The sequence below is a fragment of the Nanorana parkeri genome, unplaced genomic scaffold (assembly GCF_000935625.1).
Source record: "Nanorana parkeri isolate BGI_ZX_2015 unplaced genomic scaffold, ASM93562v1 scaffold754, whole genome shotgun sequence".
Classification (NCBI taxonomy): domain Eukaryota; kingdom Metazoa; phylum Chordata; class Amphibia; order Anura; family Dicroglossidae; genus Nanorana; species Nanorana parkeri.
The window spans coordinates 439,323-456,392 of NW_017307022.1; the positions used below are offsets into that span (position 1 = coordinate 439,323).

At 44.4% G+C, this 17,070-nt stretch overlaps 1 protein-coding gene across 1 annotated transcript in view; it reads right to left on the reverse strand.

Moving 5' to 3' along the window:
• Positions 1-6: 6 nt before the first annotated feature.
• TCF7L2 (transcription factor 7 like 2) overlaps positions 7-17,070 on the reverse strand; it is a 185,678-nt gene continuing 168,614 nt past the window's right edge. The window contains exons 11-14 of the mRNA XM_018564478.1: positions 16,194-16,242; positions 15,623-15,673; positions 8,138-8,210; positions 7-451 (exon numbers count right to left, since the gene is read on the reverse strand). Of these exons, the coding sequence (XP_018419980.1) occupies positions 25-451; positions 8,138-8,210; positions 15,623-15,673; positions 16,194-16,242 (600 nt within the window). The 3' untranslated portion in view covers positions 7-24. The remainder of the gene's footprint in view (positions 452-8,137; positions 8,211-15,622; positions 15,674-16,193; positions 16,243-17,070) is intronic.

Below are 17,070 nucleotides of genomic sequence, written 5' to 3' on the forward strand. Positions count from 1 at the left end.
CAGGAAACAGTGCTGGGCTGTGTGCTACTCTAATGACTTGGTGACGAGGGAAAGCGGCTGAAGTTGAGCTCCAGCTAGGGATCGATGTGCGGAGAGGAAGGACGTTGACGGCTGTGCTGTTGACAAGGAGTACGGTGTGGGAGGCGGTAATGAGCCGGGTTGGTGACTGTGGTCTGTCCCGTTGTGACAAATATTGGCTGGCATGTTGCCGGGCTTCCGGGTCGGGCTTTCCGTCAGAGGTGACTGAGGCATGCACAGCCGCGCCAGAGGTTCAGGCTTCAAGGAGAGAGATAGAGGTTGTGTTTGTTCACTTTGTGAGTTGGAGTCTGTTGTTGGGGAGTCTAGCATGGTGGGAGAAGAAGGAGGAGAGTCTAGTAAGCTTCCATCTGAAGATGGCGGACTCACGCAGCTGCCTTCACCTTGTATGTAGCGAATGCACTTCTTTTTTCTCCTAAAAAAAAGAAGAGGGGAAAAAGGGTCCATTGTGAATTCCGTCTGAAAAAATCATAAGGTAACGGTGCACAAACATAGACAAATATTTGGCATTGGGCTCTGAGCAGGTAGGCAACAGCTCTTTGGTAAACTTAATTTAAACAAGAACCTCCACTTCAATATTACTCTAGGCCAGTGGCGGGAGTCACCATAGGGCCTCTGCGTGAGGCCAATTTTTGGCCCTCTATTCAATCCACACCAACCACGTGTTCCCTAGCTCCTTTCACTTCAATATTACTGTAGGCCAGTGGGAGGAGTCACCAAATGGCCTCAGGTGAGGCCAATTTTTGGCCATCCATTCAATCTGCACCAACCACTTGTTCCCTAGGAACTTCCACTTCAATATTACTCTGGGCCAGTGGCAGGAGGCGCCAAAGGGCCTCTGTGTGAGGGCAATTTTTGGACCTCTATTCAAATACTTGCCAAGTAAAAGACATTCACTGTGCAGCCATTCAGAGCTTGAGGAAACTGAGCCATGCCCAAGTCTATGTGACAGTGAGAGGGTGTCCTTACATACATCTGACCTACAGGTAGTATGAAGGGATCCCTAAGCACCCAGCGGCCCTGGTGCAACTAGACCAATCGTATGTCTACTCCTGCTGTAGGTCAAATATTGACCAATGAACTTCATAAAACATTCTACTAAAAGTAGCCGCTTGGTACAAATTTCTACTCCTGCTGTAGGCAATGTGCATATTCAGCAGTGGTTAGTGAGTCTTCATGTTGTATAAGGAGAACCCCAAGCCAAAAGCAATGGGGAAACCCTCCATGTGGCTGCACAGTCACCCAAAATACATTTTTCTACCTGAAATGGTATAAAACCATTCTCAGCACCGTAAGTCATCTGGGGTGGTGTACATTTGGGCCAATATAGAAAAGGAACCTTTTGTGGTAGAGTAAACTTAGCTCCACGAGGCACCCAAGGTGGTGTAAATAAAGTCCTACCTCAAAAAGCAAGCTTGTGTGGTATGGTAAACCTAGCTCCACAAGGCACCTGAGGTGGTGTAACGTCCTGCCTCAAAAAGCAAGCTTGTGTGGTATGGTAAACCTAGCTCCACAAGGCACCTGAGGTGGTGTAACGTCCTGCCTCAAAAAGCAAGCTTGTGTGGTATGGTAAACCTAGCTCCACAAGGCACCTGAGGTGGTGTTAATAAAGTCATACCTCAAAAAGCAACCTTGTGTGGTTTGGTAAGCTTAGCTTCCACAAGTCTGCTGAACGGTGCTTTGTAGATAAATAATATAAAAGGTTCTACACCAATGCTAGACAAGTCCCAGGAGTCAAGTGACCAGGGTTCTTAAAAATGAATGCTGGTGCCAAAGCCCTCTTAAAGAGAGACCCATCTAGGGCAAAGTGGCAGTGTCTGATGATAGCCCACCAAGTTATACTCGCTAATCCACACTTCCTTGCCATTTTACCACTCCATCCTTGCTTCCTTGTGCCAATATGGAGGAGCATATGACAGACCCTTTGTGACAGTGCTTTGGCCTGAACAGTCAACCGCTGGGCCCGAACACAACGTCAACAAGGGCCAAAGACATCATCCACCCAGGTAAGCGCCAACATCATCTGACACCGGAGCTTACCCAGGGTGGCCTCCTGCAAGTGGTAGGTGATTAGGGAGCGTGGATCAGCGGGTCTACCTTGAAGTCTTCTGAGGTATATATGTGAACGTCGGTAGCTTCGTGTAAATAATTTGATCGAGAACTATTTTATTTCTGACGTTTACATGTTTTTTTCCTAAGGTATTAATATGTAACGTGTGATGTCATATGTGTGTATTACTGAATAAAAAGTGCTTGATTCTGTATCATTGGCACCTATATGTGGACATATTGGCAATCACATATTCTCATTACACAGACTGGCTCTGCTTCCTGCTTAGTAATACTGCACAGTGACTGTGTCTTACAGTCCCTCTCTCAGTGTAAATCTATCCGTCTGGTCTGACTTGAACATAACAGACTCTCTATAGGTCAACTAAGGTCATCTTTGCAGCCATGAAGCAGGGTGCCAATTCCCCTTCTCTGGTATTCAGATGACATCCAGAGTGAGCATTGACAAGATGGCATATGAAATACAATAATACACACACGGAACAGCAAAAATAAAATTGAAAACAAATGGCTTTCAGGTACACGTTACAAAAAATAGCCCAATGGTGTACTCTAGATTGGCCCTCAACTCTAAATAAATGTCTTTCTTTGACCTAAGTGGGTCTGGCTAAGCACTGACCATCTTTTAATATAGGAAAAAAACTCAACTTTACAAGTCACCCAAATTAATTTATTCTTCCTGAAATGGTATAAAGACATTCTCAGGACCATAAGCCACCTGGGGTGGTGTAAATATGGTCCAATATAGAAAATTAACCTTTTTGTGATATATTAAACTTAGCTCCACAAGGCACCTGAGGTGGTGTAAATAAAATCCTTTGCAACTAAAAAAAAAAATGATGAGGTAGCCCCTCTCCTTCACAAATATAAGGCTAACAAGCATGGCTTTAATGGGGGAGGTTTACAGTGCCATGTGGGAGGTAAGTTTGACCTTCTCAGCTACTGTGGGAAATCCTATATGGACACAGGTTCTATATGTTGAAACCTCCCACACATGTCATGACTGTTATCATTCATGCCCTGCACTGATGATGCTTACTTGTACGAGGCAGATTATTATAACATATTCCCTAGGGTCAGGTGACTTTGTTGAAGTCTACATAATGATATCTTAATGAAGAAATGGGAGCGCCCCAAATATGGAGGTGATACAACGTAAAGACTGACTGACTTTACAGGACAACATAATGCGGCATGCACATATAGCAAAAGAGATTACCGGCGGCCGAGGCCACATACACTGGTAATCGGGTGCCCTCGTGTACAGTCCATCGGGGGGCGACTCATACTGGGACACCATACCAGTAACATTTTGGAGGAAAAATATGGTCAATACACACAGTGAGGTTGGATCATGCAGGACTGAATGCTCAAGCAGAGGATGAATGGCGGGATGGCAGAATGGGGTGGAGGCATGTGCCGGTCATACTCAACGTCTGACATGGGTTAGGAGAAGGCAATCAAGTTAGTAGTTGAGGTTAGGATGACTTGTGAGTGCTCTTTGGCATCATTACGATATACTTTTCAGTTGTGTCTGAGCTAAATGCATGACCTGAGGCCACTATACTATTAGAATACCAGCAAAAAGTTACTCATCTTCTCACTATTCAAAAAGAGTCAAGTTGCAAAAGCCAAAAACATTCAACTCTCTAGCTGATGAGCGTTGCTGCCCAGAGCCCAATGGTGACCTTCTTCAGTCTTGTGGTGGGATGAGTTGGGACAATGTTGGCTGCAGCCACTCAGCCTGCAAAAGACTTTCAAATCCTAGCTGGTCTTGTTAACCATGGTAAGGCCTGATGGGATTTACAGTTCCTCCTCAGCTGGAGGGCCACCGAGGCTGTCCAAGCCTCAGATACAGCAGTATTCAGAATAATGCATTGATCGATTATATGTCAAGGATAACTTAGACCCCTCACACCCGTGTTTTCCATGACATACCCATGACATATATAATTGATCAATGCAGCTTCTTCAATGATGCTATATCTGAGACTTGGACAGCCTTTGGCCCTGCACCTAAGAATGCACTTTAAATACCAGCGGGCCTTACTATGGTTAAAGCTGAAGCTTAATCTGTTCATATTTCACCTCCCTGGTCCACCCTTTTAGACACAGTGACATAATCAATGGGTCTCTATGCAATGCGGGCAGGTCATAGTCGGTGGGAGGGGCCCGGCAGGGTGCTGTACATAGCTTCCTGAAAACCTCACAGCACCCTGCCTCAACTCTTCTCAAGAGCCCTCAGCTCTGGTACAAGCAGTGGGCTGGCTCTTGGGAGGAGTTATGCAAATGTCAAAATGCCTTGATGGGTAGGCTATTACTTTGGAGCAATGGGCTTTCCTAGGTAGGCTGCATTTTCATGCAGACCACCCAAGGTAATGTTGCCTGTAATACTGAGTCTCCATGATTAAAAGTACTGAAATTCAAAGAATGAAAGGGGTGGGCCAGGGACAGTAAGTCTGGTCTGGGAAGAGCTAGATGATACTAGACCTTCTCCATCCAGGAACTATGGCGGGCTCTATCTGCAGCTTCTAATGCACATTGTGAGAAGCTCCCAGTGAAATCATAAAAAGCATTTTAAGTCCAGGAGAGGAGCCGCTACCACTGCGCAAGACTAAAAGGGAAGGAGTTCAGCTTTAACAAGACCAGCTAGCGCTCTTTGTCTATTACACCCAACACTGAACCAATGAAACGGAGCGTTTTCAGTACATAGGTCTTAGGCCTACATGCTAAGATCATGAAACACAAGATGAAGTGACACATGTTAACACACAGAGAGGGAGGAAGCCATACCTACCATAGTTACATTCCAAATTCAAAGACTGCTTGCATCAGAATAAAGAAATAACAGATTTAACCAAAAGGATCAATGAGAAGGAAGAAAGTGAGAATTCGTAGTCCCTCCACCAAGATTTTACTATAGCGACTGACATGTATTATTTACCTAGACCCTACCAGGTGAGTCACAGTTACATTACAATGAACACGTTGGTTACTATTTGTGCCTCCTATGTGGATGGTAGCTCACGAGTTATTGACATTGTGCTCTCAATGCAAGGTCACATTTATAAAGCTTTTTCCAGGAATAATGATCCACTTTCCACCGTCTCATATAGGGAAGCTTGCCTAACGCTGCACCCTTACAGAACCATGAACTTGAGAGGCCTCATCATGGAAGACAAGGCCAACAGACCTGCAAGTCAAAGGCTGCTTGCACAAGACCTGACCTTTGCAGAGGGCATTGTGCTCAAGTGGCACGTTGCTTGGGACATTCAGATTAAGAATGAGAGCAATAGCTAGCACCTGCACATTGTAAGCGCTTGCTATGGCACAAAGAGGTTTTCCAACTGTTCGCCTTTTCAATGGTGAAAAGAGAATGTGGCTGTTACTATTCACATTCCATACTCAACATAGAGAACTCCCGAACAGCACTGAGGCGTGATCGAGAAGAAGTCAAGTGTTTTGCAATCTGTCTTTCTTTGGCTAGCCTCATCATCACCACAGTCAAAGTGTCTCAAACCCGCAGCAGGTCTGGTTGCTGCATAAAATAATGTTAGGAGGACTATAGACGTAAGACGACTGTTGCCCAATCTGGTCAATTTTGGCCATTTTAAGTGCCAATTTCAAAGAAAAACAACAGACCCCAAAAGTTAACGTGTATGCTTGGGTGATGCCAGCATGCTTGTGTAAGGAAAGATCTTTCAGAAGAAAGACCTTTGGCAGTTGGATGACCACCCACATGTCGGACCACCCTCTGATTTTCAAAGCTAGGCCACGTTATTGACTTTCCCTGGAAAAGTGGCCTTACCCAACAGCTTAGGGGGGACAGTACCTAACCAAAGCACAAACTTTTAAAAAACTAAACCCTTTTACTTATTAGAAAATGTATGGTGGTCTTAAAGAGGCCAATAATCACAAGTGGTGCCCCCTGATTTCAAGTATCGCTTGTCCTCACTGGGCTGTTTCTGACTGCAATAAAGACACGCCTCTTTGTTGCTACACATTCCCTTCAACTACCTTCTGCGTGGTACTTTAACTAACGTTTTCTCTTCTACTACTTCTGTCAAGAATTGACCACCAGAAAAAAAATATTTTCTGGTCTTTTATGACACGCTTTAAGAGGAGATCAAAGTAGGATTCCAACCACCAGTAATATATAGAGGAAAGGAAAAATGAATTTCATTTGACAGAAGTGGGTGCAATCATAGAGAGGCTCTCCAGGAAGGATAGAAGGGATTTCATTGATTCCCAGGGGGGCCTCGTTGTATATACCTGCACGGTTTGCACCATAGATTCTGTCGGTCAAGTCCGAACAATGCCCGACACTTCTTAGGAGCATTTGCATCTGTTAGCACAATGTAAACACACAGAAAAATACAACAACATGGTGTATACTTCTCTCTTGGAGGCACATTCTTAGCTAAGGATACCTACAAAACAGTTTTTTGTTGTTTTTGTTTTATTTGGTAATTCCCCTCCATGCCGTTACCAACACACAGAGCTTCCAAAACCGTCGATGAGTCCGTTATGTTGGACCGGGTTGGTGGACAACAAAGACAATGAACCAGCTTTTCTCTGTAACGGCGAGCAGTGAAATGTTCACCAGCCGATGCCAGGCAGAGCAGGAAGTGAAAGTCCAGAGCAAGGGCTGACATTTTTATTTCCAAGTAACATCAAAGCCAGCATAGTTCAGCGTAGTAAAAAAATATTCAAATACTACAGGACTTAGGACGCTATCATTCTCCACAGCACACAACATCCATGAATGGAGGGTGTCTGACATGGTACGGGAAACATCACATGCTTAAAGGAAATGATATGGGATGTCAAAGTGGCTGGATGACCGATGGCAGATGGGTAGAAGGCATCGCAAGTTCTGAGATGCCACATCATTTTCTTTTTAACTGTATCTGCAGTATTTGTACACTTTTCTGTAAAATTCAAGGGGAACATTTTTACGTCTACCCATTGCAAACAGGAAAGGCAAACGTTCGGGGATGTTATGATGACCATGAAATGCAGATGACAAGCAGATAGCATGACTGTGACTTTGTTAAATACAGTGATGGGTTAAGGGACTTTAGATGTAGCATACCAAGAGGGGAAGAATAACAGAAGTTACTGCTGCCAAAACCCTTTCAGCTCCCTACAGTATGGCTTACTTTGTTTTCGAGAACCCCACCTTTCCTATCTTATGGACTAAACCAACATTGATGAGAATGCAACCCAAGAGCTCCCTAGGAACCTTTTTAAAAATGAGACAGTCCCAGTTGCTACATCACAAAATTTCGGCCAGCCAGCCTCAAAACACATTTATTTGTATAGACCTGTTGCTAGCAGCTGGTAAAGGGTCAGATTATTTCACTTTTTGGTAGATGTTGGAGAGTTCAATCACCTATACTTCTCAAGGACTCTGTTAGAGATCTCTGGTCTTCAGTTCCCAAGTCTGCACATCTTTTGTCATCATTAGGGAGTACCACTCTCTCTGTAGCATTTTTAATTGATTTCATATCACTGAGAATGCAACAGGAAGAGGGGCCTCAAGGTGGGTGGGGAAATCCTAAACTCTCAGGTAGGTGTCCACCAAGAGATATAAGGGCTCAGAAGATGACTGAGCCCACCATACTCTATGTCTAAATGATCATTCTTGGATGGTCGACCCTATAACACACATATAAGTATAAAAAACAGTGTGTATACTCTACATTCTAGGAATAACACAATGGAAAAAGAAGCATAGTTGAACCACTAGACTTCCTTGGCACTTGAAGACTTTTCTGGGGTCTGATTCCGTGGCAAACCGCGACACTATCTAAGAACTCCCACATTGCGGAGAAACAGCAGCGGCCAGATATGTGTTTGGCCAGCCTGATGTGTCGGACAAACAAGGGGGCCACCAACCACTTGACGACTATAAGCTGTTAGCTGTAGGCACAGAGTGGGAAATTACCAAGTAAAAGAAAAACTAAATAAATAAAAAAAATGAAACGGTGAAACCAGCCATAGCTATATCTGGAATAACCATACACACCTGCAGGGACCGCACCAGTTATTCTGCTGATCAAGGCCAAAGCGCGCTCGACATTTCTTAGGTGCGCTCAGGTCTGAATGAGTTCAAGACAGAAGCCAGCAGAAAAGGGAACAGGAAGAGATAAAAGAAAAATAAAATAAAAAGAAATCAATGAACTGGTTACTAATTGCAAAAAGCGTAGAACTTTAATTAAAAAAAAAATCACAGAGTTAAACAAAGTTCATGGAAAGGTAACTGATTGTTGCATATTTAATGCTTCATTTGCAGAAACAACTAAAGCTGCAGTATCTCCCTCTAAAGGGGGGTGTTCAGAAGACTTTATTTCCTGTTCCTTAACTGTTATCATCTGCTTGATTCCACCCAACACAGCGTTTGGTAGATGCTGGAGAGTGAATCTCCCTAATGGCTTCTTATATCTTTTGGGGGGAGTCTATTGATATGACCTTCACACTGCATTCCCGGGTCTGCACACCTGCTGTGGTCATTACAAGGGGTTCCCACTCTTCCTGCTGGACTTTGTATTTCATTTTTAATCACAGAGAGTGTAACAGAAGTAGTGAGAAAACTCAAAGTTGAGTGTGAACTCAAAAAACTCCCAAGGACGGCCCGGTGGCAGAGCCAGGTAAATCCCCACAATATGCAAGAAGACAGTGGGTGACTTGGCCCACCAGAATCTACCTGTGGCTGAAATGGCACCTCTGGGACATAATTTACTTGTTTTTTTTGGCCATAGTTACATTGCCCGTTGTCATGGTTGGGGACAGACATGTCAAGAGCATTAAGTTCAATCTCTATGGCTATGGTCATTTTGGTCCACCAGAAGTGTGTAGTTCTGTTGTCCTGGGATCAGAGAAAGCTGATCTATGGATAAAACAGAAGCCTACACTGAGACCACAGCAGAGCCAAGTCCCCTCCCAGGGCAACAGAACCATCGAATCTGCCCTCACCAAGGAATTCATGGATAACAAAATCCAGAAGGACTATACTAAACATTCAGCATGCTGTAAAAGTTGTAAGACAGCATCTGCAAGCTAAAAGACTCTAGACTCCTGTAGACTCTCTTTGGGTTTTAGTCATCATATAAGACATATGATAGCTCGGTTCTTGAGTATTGTGTTTTTTTTTTAATTTGCTTTCAATTGTGTGCACTATGCGATTCCCCTGGCTACAGCTCATACACGGCTTATCAAATGTTGTCTCCTGTGTTTTATCTGGCCAATCACAGCGCAGTCAGTTGGGTTTCTCTAGTATACATAAAGCCTTGAGACAGTGCAGCTTTATCAAATGCTCATGTTTATTTGTAAGTTACATCTTGTGTAAAGAAAAAGAGAGAAAAGAGATGGAGCAGAGAAGCAAAGCAGACAGCGGGATGGTAGGGTTAGCGCTATGAGGCATGCCTTTGAAGCGATACGCTAGCAAAGGAGGTTTTTATGATTTTTTTTTTTTTTTAAAACAGTCTTTTTTTCTTATTTTTTTTTTCTCTTTTTTTTGCAGAAAAAGAAATACTGCATATCCCATTGGCACAGTTAGCGTCTCGCCAATAAGTCCGCTAATAAGTACTGGGAAAACAGACTGTTGTGAGGAAACACACTATTGTGTAACATACAGACAAATAATTAGGATGCATTATAGAACGTGCTGTAAGCTGAGGTATGAAACTTTCAGAATGTTTGAAAGATGACAGGAAAAAAAAATAAAAATAAATAACAGCAATCAGTATAACCCGTCAATGCTTCGGGGTTTCCGTATTCACCAACAAAGGCACTGGGGGAGACTGCCAGGAAAAGGTGCTGCCTCCCCCACCACCAACGAATGGGTACGATTCTCATTCCAAACAGCAATGCTCTGGCTTAAAGCGTGTCTGTCTCTTCACCTATCATTGCGTTTAGCAAACAGAACCACAAGCTAACAAGTCGCTACTTTTGGATCGGTTCCCCCCCCGCCCTGGACTCTCCGGCGTTATCATTCATAAGATATGTTTGGGGTGAACTAGCGAAGTATCCACTCCAATGGGCTCTTAAAGGACCACAAGGCGCTACAATAAATGTCAATGCACCAGACCAACAAAAACACGAAACAGAAAACATCCACACATCTGTGATAAGTAAATTAAAGAAAACCCTTCATCAGGGTGGGACGCAGTAGCGTCACAAGGGGGGTGCGGCCCGCACCCGGGTGACACCAAAATGACTGACAGTCATTTTGGTGTCACCCCCCCTCTGAAAAGTCGGGCGCTCAGCCATGGACCGAACGCCCGACAGCATCAGGAGAGAGGAGGGGATACCTTATCCCGCCGGGTGACTGTCCCCTCCTCTCTCTGCCGGCGTCCATCACCAAGATGGCCACCGGCAGGTACCAGAAGATCGCCGCGCGTGCGCGATGACGTCATGCACACTCGCGTGGTGACGTCACGGCGGGGTGACACCCGGTAACCGCCTCCGGGTGTCCCCCAGCCTCGGGACGCCCCTGGTGGGACGTCACTTAAATTAAAGTGCATGGCCGGAGCTTTTTTTTCCGTTAAAGATGAAGGGTAATCTTCCATCTTTTTCTAGTTTGACTATTTTGGATGTGGGGACGCACTGGGGGTCCCAGCGTGCTTTTTTTTTTGGTTGCTGGGCCTCCATTGCGTCCCTGCACCTTGTGAGGAGGAGTAGGCTACCTCCTGGTACACCTGCATTTAATTTATCAACTACATTAATATGCTCCCACTTGGAGACTCATATAAATAGAATCGGACCACACTTTACAGAGGAGCCTCGACGGGGCGGTGCGGCTTCTACTTATTTTTGGCCAAAGGTTTGTGCAATTAAAACCTCTGCTTTTGACGCATACTGTTAGACGGGGTAATGTGTTTTGTTGCAGGCTAGCTGGCAGGTGTGCTGGAGACTTTTTTTGTGTTTTGTAATCTTCCAATGGGGCCACCAGTTCCAGTGGTAACTGTCCAAGAGAAGAATTTTCCTCTTAGAGATTTCCATTCACTTTCTGTTGCCTCTCTGATGACAGGAACTGAAGAGAAATCTCTGCACCAAGACCAAACAATAAACTTACAGGGGTTTAGGTGAAGTACAACAGGATATGAATGGAAATATCTAAGAGGAGAATTCTCCTCTTAGTTACCACTGGAACTGGTGGCCCCATTGGAATATCGCCCTTCATTCTATCCAAATCTAAATAACTCTATCCAATCCAAAAATGTAATAAAAGCTTTGAGAGTACATGATGCCTCAGGAAAGATCAAGAGAGATGGGGTCGTTGTTAAATACATTTACAAATTTTGAGATGCAGCTTTGTTATAAATAAATACAAAAATCATCCAAATTCTGAAATAGCTTTTTTTTTCTGGCTTTATTTGCATTCAGAGCATCTTGCAATTTATGTATGAGGGTCGGTAAGGTTTCTTTCAAAAGGGCCACTCCATCCCCTCGAGGGAACCGATATTAGTCAGATTCAAAGGTGTAAAAAAAAATTCCAGTGCATATTTTATATTACATGCGTGTTGAATTATTATTATTATTTTTTTTACATAAAAAGGTATTATTGTGTCAATGAGGGTGCGTTTAATCTAACTCCGCCAGGTAGGTCAAAGTAAATCATTGGAGCGCACATTTGTACTGGCTTTAGCTGTCCAATCTGTGCCCGGACAGGTTCCCGTTGCACGTGGACCCCAAGCCTCTAAATCCTTGGTTCTCAACTGGTGGGTCGTGACCCAAAAGTGGGTCGCGACCTCATGTTCAGTGGGTCGCCACGTGCCTTTCACTTTTCTAGGTGAGAGGCTCCTCTGCCTCTAGCAAAGCAGTGTCAGGTCTCTAGCAAAGCACTGTCAGGTCTCTCGCGAAGCAGCCATTAAAAATATGCTGCCCAGCGCCGAGTGTCAGCTTGAGGTGGGATGGGCTGGGACTATGGCCATCGAAGGAGCTCCATCCATCCATACATGCATTGGTTTTTAGCTCCCTCACATGTCCTATAGAGGTGCCTGGACAGGAGAGACATCACATTCTGGTTTCTCTACAGGCCAGGCAAGGGAGCTGTACCAGTAATGCACATATGGACGGAGCTCTGTCACAGCAGCCCACACTGGACCCCAGGCTTAGGATCCCCTCCAATTCCTGTAAGGAAGGGAGACTGGGCGGACCTTAAACATTTTTTGTCGGGTGTACCTTTATTCCGTGCATTCCATTGCAGTGCGACTTGGGTCAGGACTTGATGACCAAGGATAAATGTGGGTCCTGAGGTTACACAGGTTGAGAACCACTGCTCTAAATGATATAAATGTGTCCACAATGCTTTTCCTACATGCGTGTCTCTAAGTGCCATCAGTGCTAATTATACATAATAATATGATACCTTTTTTTTTCATAACACTTTGCATGCAAGAAATGATATTCAAATGGTGAAAAACAGGGGGGGAAATGTGTGTTAGAAAACAAAATGTTTGACTATAAAATCAAAAAATTTTATTTAAAAAAACTAAAAACAGCCAACAGGGAATGCAGTATTGTAGGGAATGAGGGTGACCGTTAGAGCTGGAAGGTGGGCGACAGGAAGGAATCACCTAACTTGTATCAGTTGATAAGAAAAATCACACCAATAAACACACAAAGTCACACATACAATGTAAAAAAAAAAAGTAGTCATGGGCTGGCAATATTGCATTGCATGAATGGGTCGGCTTTTACAAAATGGGATGGATGACAGCAGGAACGGAGCAGGTGCCCATACCGAAATTAGAAGCACGTAAACTCATGGCAAAGGAAGGAAGACAAAAATTCCTATTTAATGAGAGTTTTAGATCCAGTTGCTTACACCTCCAAAGACAGGAGCCCTTATCTACCGCAAAGGAAACAGAATGGGAGGGTCAACCGTAATCATGAATTGGGGAAGAGGACGACATTGGGAAAGTGAAAGACACCTAGTGGAAGTTTTCGATCTAGCTATTATATTTCAGAGGAGAAGACAGCTGGCCCAGCGGAAGGAGGTGACAACCTGCACTCCAGAACAGGTATTGGAGAGGTGCATGGAATATTGATAATCGGTGGTACAGAATAAAGGATGCCAAACAAATTTCTAAGACTTGACGGACATGGTGAGCCTGCTCTCATCAGACGGGGTCACTCTAATCGGCTTACCCAAATCCAAAAAGAGAATGATAATAGCATGAAGTGTGCCAAACCACAGATGAGTCCAAGAAAACTTGAATTGGTTGTTGAATAATTTGTTTGATGACCTTTGATGATGTGGTTTTGCACTCCTCATGCGATCATCCCCTTGCTGGAACCTGCACTCATGCGACTGAGAAAGTGAGGACCAATGTCATGATGTGAAAGAAAGAGGAAGGGAAAGACCCGAGGGTTACACCGTGCACTGCTTCCAACAACCGAATGGAAACTGGTACACAGTTTACTCCAAGACTAGTTAGCAAAAATGCCATTCTTGGGTAACTATGGTTGATATAGAGGTTGGCAGAAAAGTCTACCATATGATAAAAGGTGCTGCTACTGGTGCCAATTCCAATTTGGTTGTCCTTTTCTCTTCTGCAGTTTTTTTTATCAATCTGTCTCACTAGAGAGGTCCATCCCTGTGCTGGCTTTCTCAACTGGAAAACCACTGGCCATATTAGGGTAAGAAATTTTTTTTCCCATAAGGAGACATGATTCTAACAGAGACATGTTTTCTTGCCAGCCAGCGCAGATAAAGCAATGGTGTATGAGTCTAGATAGCTGGTGCGGTGTTCAATAGCTGAAATGCACGAGGATGGATTTTTTCTGATGCACCTTTGTCTATGGAAACTGGTCGGAAGAGTAATCTGAAGGCTTTCATTTCATATGAAGGCTTCAGGGGAACTTCAGGTGTCTTTGTAATGCTTTCACCCTTCCTTTCTGAACTGACAATGACCTTGATGATAAAAGCTTTCACATGCATCTGAAAGCTGAAGTTTACTTTGCCTTTCCTGGTTCCTCCCTCCCCTCATTGACATGCTAATGAGTTATTTGAATAAAGCTAACCATTTGCATGACATACTTCTTTTTTATTTTTTACAACCAGTGGGGCCAACTGCTGATGCAAGCAGTGAGCTGGCTCTTAGGGGGAACTATGCAAATATCAAAATGCCTTGAGGAGTGGATGTCAATCTGAAGAAGTGGGTGTTAGCAGGCAAGCTTCCTCTACATGCAGACCACCCTAGGTAATGCACGCATATGATGCCGAGCCTCCATGATCGAAAGAAATGCAAATCCAATCAATGAAAGGGATAGGCCAGGGACAGTCAGGCTGGGCAGTAATGGGCTCTCTGTCTCCTCCCACCCAGGAGGGGGGTTTCTCTTCGGGAGATCCCCCCTGCCTAGTACTGTGTGGGACCTGTTTCGGCAGGTCCCCAAAGGATCGGGGTCCACCGGCCTTCGGGTTGGTGGACCAACAGTCTCAACCCCTGTCAGGAGCCTTGCGCCCCGGGGGGTCGGGAAGTAGGTCCCTTCTTTGGAAGGACCTTGCACCCTTGTGCACGTTTTTGTGTGCTGTGATTTCACCGTTCACTTTTTTTTGTTCACAGGGGGAAGTTTGTTTTGATGCACATCCACGGGCTTCGAAAAGTAATGGGCTAGATGATGCTGAACATCCTCCAGCCAGGAAATGAGGCGGCCTCTAGCTGAAAGCTGCAGCTTTTAATGCACATTGTGAGAAGCTCCCAGTCTGCAGTGAAATCGGAGGAAGCCGTTTCAGTCCAGCAGGCGAGCAGGTACAACTGTGCAAGACCGAAGGGAAGGTCAGAGTTCAGCTTTACAAAGGAGGTTCTCTTTCTGCAACATCCATGCATACAAGTCATAATACAACAAGTGTGGCTCCTTCACTGCTTGTGATGGACGGTTAACTGATCAAAGTTTGGGAACATTGCTGAAGAAGCATCAGATGACAAATACTAAAGATCCCTCAATAACTCAAGGTTCCTGCAGCCCATGTAATAAACCTGAATGACACAACTACAGGATTCTGTACACCTTCCGAAGCTCCACCTACAAATTTTCTCTGCCGTAGAGTCTTTAGCAGATGCAAGTGAGATTAATCTATTTCTAGCAATTAGCAAAGCTGCAGACATGTTAATATTTTAGTTACTTAATCGAGGATATCCTTGGGATAATAACATGCTCTAATACTAACCCAGCCCCCCCAAGGCTCGGGCGACCTGTTCCTTGCACAACGATGTGGAACTAAGAACTCCCAGCATGCCTGAGGCTCCACATCGGCATTAGAGCAACAGTCCGCCCCAAGTCTGTCCCATGCTTGTACTCCACCCAACCACAGCAACGCTTCAAGCCAGAGCAGCCTAGGACAGCCAATAACTTTAGTTCTTATTTTCCCATCCTCTCTCGCAAAAGAAGTGGTTTATGTTAATAAAATTATAATGGCAATAAAATGCATTTTCAGGAAAAAATAAACAAAAAATAAAAAAAGTTATAATAATACAGGAAAGTCCAAAAAAAAATGGCTTAGCACCTGCAATCGGAGGAAGTGAAAGGCAAGGATTTAGGTAACATTCGTTGTGTTCTGTAAAAAAAGAACAAATTATACAAAGTCTGGACATTGGAATAATAGAAATAATTCAAATTGTTTATGCAGTATTTTCAAACCTCCTTAATGCCTGAATTACACATGGGAGAGGGGAGAGGGGGAAGGGGCGGACAGGGAATTACCCAATAAGCATGCAGCAAAGACCCCGGGATAAAACCTTGCACACCCACACACACACCCATGCGCACACACATAGTAAACACCACACAGGTAAGTCATCAATAAACTAATGGCTGGTTGTACTTTACTGTTACATTTTTAATATAGTAAATACACAAAATCTCTAGTATGGCATGCACATGTACAAATATATCTTCTAATTTTATTCCATTAAAAGGGGTCCAAAAGTATGTGGGGTCCAGTAATCACTGGTTCATGGGGCATCAGAGTCCCATTGGAGACACCAGAGACCAGGCGTCTTCCCCCCTTGCAGCAGCGTTTAGTGGGCCCCCACCCACTGAAATAAGAGGGGATGCTACTTTGGGGTGGTACTTACCGTTACTTTCGCCTGCCTGCTTTTCTCTTTTCCTCTTCTTCTTCTTGCCCTAAAGAGCAAACACAAAAGAGAAAATGGTATTTAGTAACATTACATATCAACTAAGGAGGCAGACAAAAAATGTGTACAAAAGGAAGAAGAAGGGCCAACGTCACCCAAAACTGACACTGGAGCTGATTCACTGGACTCTCTCTCAGATTTGGTGTCTCTACCCCTCCCACAATGGTGAGATTTTCCTCCAGTAGTTTGTGTCTCTGCCTCTCCCACAATGGTGAGATTTCCCCCCAGTAGCTTGTGTCTCTGCCACTCCCACAATAGTGAGATTTCCCTCCAGTAGTTTGTGTCTCTGCCCCTCCCACAATGGTGAGATTTCCTCCAGTAGTTTGTATCTCTGCCCCTCCCACAATGGTGAGATTTCCCCCAGTAGTTTGTGTCTCTGCCCCTCCCAGAATGGTGAGATTTCCCTCCAGTTGTTTGTGTCTCTGCCCCTCCCAGAATGGTGAGATTTCCCTCCAGTTGTTTGTGTCTCTGCCCCTCCCACAATGGTGAGATTTCCCCCAGTAGTGATTTTTTTTCCTGGCCATCGCAACCTGAATCCCCAAGAACAATAGGAAGCCAACTTGTGAATAAACTCTCCAGTAGCCATGTTTTTCTCACATTCCAGTTTTGGGTTGCGTTTCAGGCAACCTGTCATTGTACAATACACCATAAACAAACATGACTAGTGATACATGCCATCATTCAGTGAAAAGTAGACTCATTCACCATATGAGCCTCTCCCTCCCAATTAAATATCACAATATGATGCATGTGGCTCGTATAGGGCCCTGAAGTGCACATACTACCATGTACAAGATACATGGGGAGGGGTGGGGGG